This window comes from Dendrobium catenatum, unplaced genomic scaffold, assembly GCF_001605985.2.
Source record: "Dendrobium catenatum unplaced genomic scaffold, ASM160598v2 fragScaff_scaffold_157, whole genome shotgun sequence".
Lineage (NCBI taxonomy): Eukaryota > Viridiplantae > Streptophyta > Magnoliopsida > Asparagales > Orchidaceae > Dendrobium > Dendrobium catenatum.
This window is the reverse complement of record NW_021318619.1, coordinates 591,140-594,207: the sequence shown is the minus strand read 5'-3', so window position 1 is coordinate 594,207 and position 3,068 is coordinate 591,140. Positions and strand designations below refer to the sequence as shown.

At 44.0% G+C, this 3,068-nt stretch overlaps 1 protein-coding gene across 1 annotated transcript; it reads left to right on the top strand.

Annotated features, from left to right (window-relative positions):
- The first annotated feature begins 1,529 nt into the window (after positions 1 to 1,529).
- Positions 1,530 to 2,690, top strand: LOC114579062 (uncharacterized mitochondrial protein AtMg00810-like). Its single transcript, XM_028692748.1, has one exon. It carries the CDS (start codon positions 1,530 to 1,532, stop codon positions 2,688 to 2,690), a length of 1,161 nt encoding a protein of 386 aa, XP_028548581.1.
- The last annotated feature ends 378 nt before the right edge of the window (positions 2,691 to 3,068 follow it).

Sequence of the window (3,068 nt, the reverse complement as noted above, 5' to 3'; positions counted from 1 at the left end):
TGCTCTCCAAGAACTTCGACGTCTTCTACCCGGTTTAGGACAATTTAATTCTCATTTTCACTGTATCTCTTGTTGTTTGGCCAAGTTCCACAAACTTCCGTTTAATAAACGAACGACGAATTCTTCGCATATTTTTCAATTAATCCATTCGGATGTCTGGGGGCCAGCTCCTCAACAATCATTAAACGGTTTTAACTACTATGTCATTTTCATAGATGATTTTTCAAAATTTTCATGGCTATATCTAATGCATTCAAAACAAGAAACATTCTCCAAATTTAGTCATTTTTGTGCCTTAATAAAAACAAGATTCAATTCCACGCCTCAGTTTTTTCGTTCTGACGGCGGAGGAGAATTTAACAGCACACGTTTTAAAAAATTTCTTGTCATCTAACGGCATTACCCATCACATTACGTGCCCGCACACGCCGGAACAGAACGGTGTCGCCGAGCGTAAAAACAGACATCTCGTGGAAATTACTAGAGCCCTTCTACATGCAGCCTCTCTACCGAAAAATTTCTGGGCAGACGCCGTTTGTACCGCAAACTATTTAATAAATCGGACGCCTTCCAAATCCATCTCTCAACGTATTCCCTACGAAGTTCTTCATGGTGTCAGTCCGACTTATGATCACCTTCGAGTCTTCGGCTGCTTGTGCTACCCGTGGCTTCGTCCATATGCCAACGACAAACTCTCTCCGAGATCGCAGCCCTGTATCTTCACAGGATATTCAGCTCAACATAAAGGCTACAAATGCTTCAACCCTCTCACTAATCGGACACATATATCACGTCACGTCACATTTCACGAAACCATGTTCCCTTATCAAGCTCAACATAACGATTCAGGTATGCCTTCCGCACTCACAGACAATTTTATCTCACCACTACTGCTTACTCCCACAGGGGCTCTCAACCCGCCAATTCAATCATCTCAAAGGATGCAAACTGAACCATCACCGTCTATTGGAACGTCCAGCTCTACTGTCTTACCTCTCGGCTCCCCTACAAGTCACAACACCACACCTCTCCATGTTACTGCCTCGCCGGTCGTACCTCGTCACAACCCTCACCCGATGCAAACAAGAGCTAAATCAAGGATCCACAAACCAAAAACTATCTTCACTCTCTCGGCCATCCCTTCCCCGCCCATCACACCGACTACCTATGCTCAAGCGTCTAAACTTCCGCAATGGCGTGCCGCAATGAACTCCGAATTCCTATCCCTTCAACGTCAAGACACGTGGACTCTGGTTCCCCCTCCCACAAACGATCCGATACTTGGTTGCAGATGGACGTTTAAGACTAAACTGTTACCCAACGGCACTATCGATAGATACAAAGCTCGCCTTGTGGCTCAAGGCTTTAACCAAACCTTGGGTATTAACTACACGGAAACCTTCAGTCCCGTGGCCAAAATGCCAACCATTCGTGTCCTTCTAACACTCGCAGCTCATCAGAACTGGTCCATTCGTCAGCTAGACATCTCTAACGCCTTCCTTCACGGAGATCTAAAAGAAACGGTTTATATGCGTCAACCCACCGGATTCATCGACAATGTTCATCCGAACTACGTCTGTAAACTCAACAAATCCCTCTACGGCCTTAAACAAGCGCCTCGTCAATGGTTTCACAAACTCACATCCCTCCTTCAACAATTCGGTTTCAGGTTTAGCCGTTCCGACCCATCATTACTTATTTTTAATCAAGATAATGTGCATTTATACTTTCTCATTTATGTCGACGATATACTTCTTACAGGGAATAATCAAACGGTCATCGCATCGCTTCTACAATTTCTCCAAGCTCACTTCGAACTCAAACAGCTCGGGGACGTATCTTTATTCCTTGGCATTAAAATTCTTAAAACAGATTCAGGTTATTTTCTTAATCAAAGCCATTATGACTCAAAAATTTTACAGGATGCGAGACTCGCCGACTGCAACGTGGCTCCAACTCCAATCACGCCGAAACGGTCCTCCGCCGACACCGATGATACACCGTTCGCCGATCCGCACCTATATCGGAAAATTGCAGGCTCTCTTCAATACCTCTCAATCACACGTCCTGACATCGCATTTGCCGCAAACAACATTTGTCAACACATGCACACTCCAACGGTTACTCACTATCAAGAGTTGAAACGTCTGTTGCGATACATCAAAGGCTCCCTGCACTACGGTCTTCCGATTTCCCCCGGGAATTTGATCCTCAGAACATATGCGGATGCTGATTGGGCGTCCGACTGCTCCGACAGGAAGTCGGTCTCTGGTTTCTGCACTTATCTCGGCAACTCCCTCATATCTTGGTCAGTGAAGAAACAACCAACGGTCGCAAAGTCATCAACCGAGGCCGAGTATCGGTCACTATCGGCGGCAGCGTCAGACGTACTATGGCTTCGTCGACTTGTAGATGAACTTCGCCTCTCTCAGCCGATCCCGACCAAAATCTTCTGCGACAACACTTCGGCAATAGCTCTGGCCAACAACCCCATCTTCCATGCTCGAACGAAGCACATTGAGATTGATTTTCACTTCCTTCGCCAACATATCGACGCCGGCAGCATCTGCATCGAACACATTAGCTCAGTCGACCAAATTGCAGACGCTCTCACCAAACCTCTTGCCACCGCAAGGTTTGAAATGCTGAGAGACAAATTAAACATTCGAACTTTAGAACGTTTAATTTGAGGGGGCATATTAGGAATCAATATTATATCTGTACCGGTTACACTTGTAATACTTTATATTTCTCTGTTTGCCTATATAAAGGCCTGTGTACCTTTACTTTAATATTATTCACAATTCACAGTTTCTATTCTCTGCTTTCTTGCTTCTTCCAAGACTCCTGTACCATCTCTTTCATATAGTTCCTATTTCTTTTTTCTTAGTGATGAACTTGTGTTTGATTGGTTGGTTCAGTCTAGTTTTAAGCGCTTCAACCTCAACTTGTTAATGAGTTATATGCTTGATCGATAATTTATGTTTTATTGAAAATTTCAAATTATTTTTAAGATGTTCTCAGTTATTTAGTAAGAGATGATTGTGATATCAGGAAATTTTAGAAGG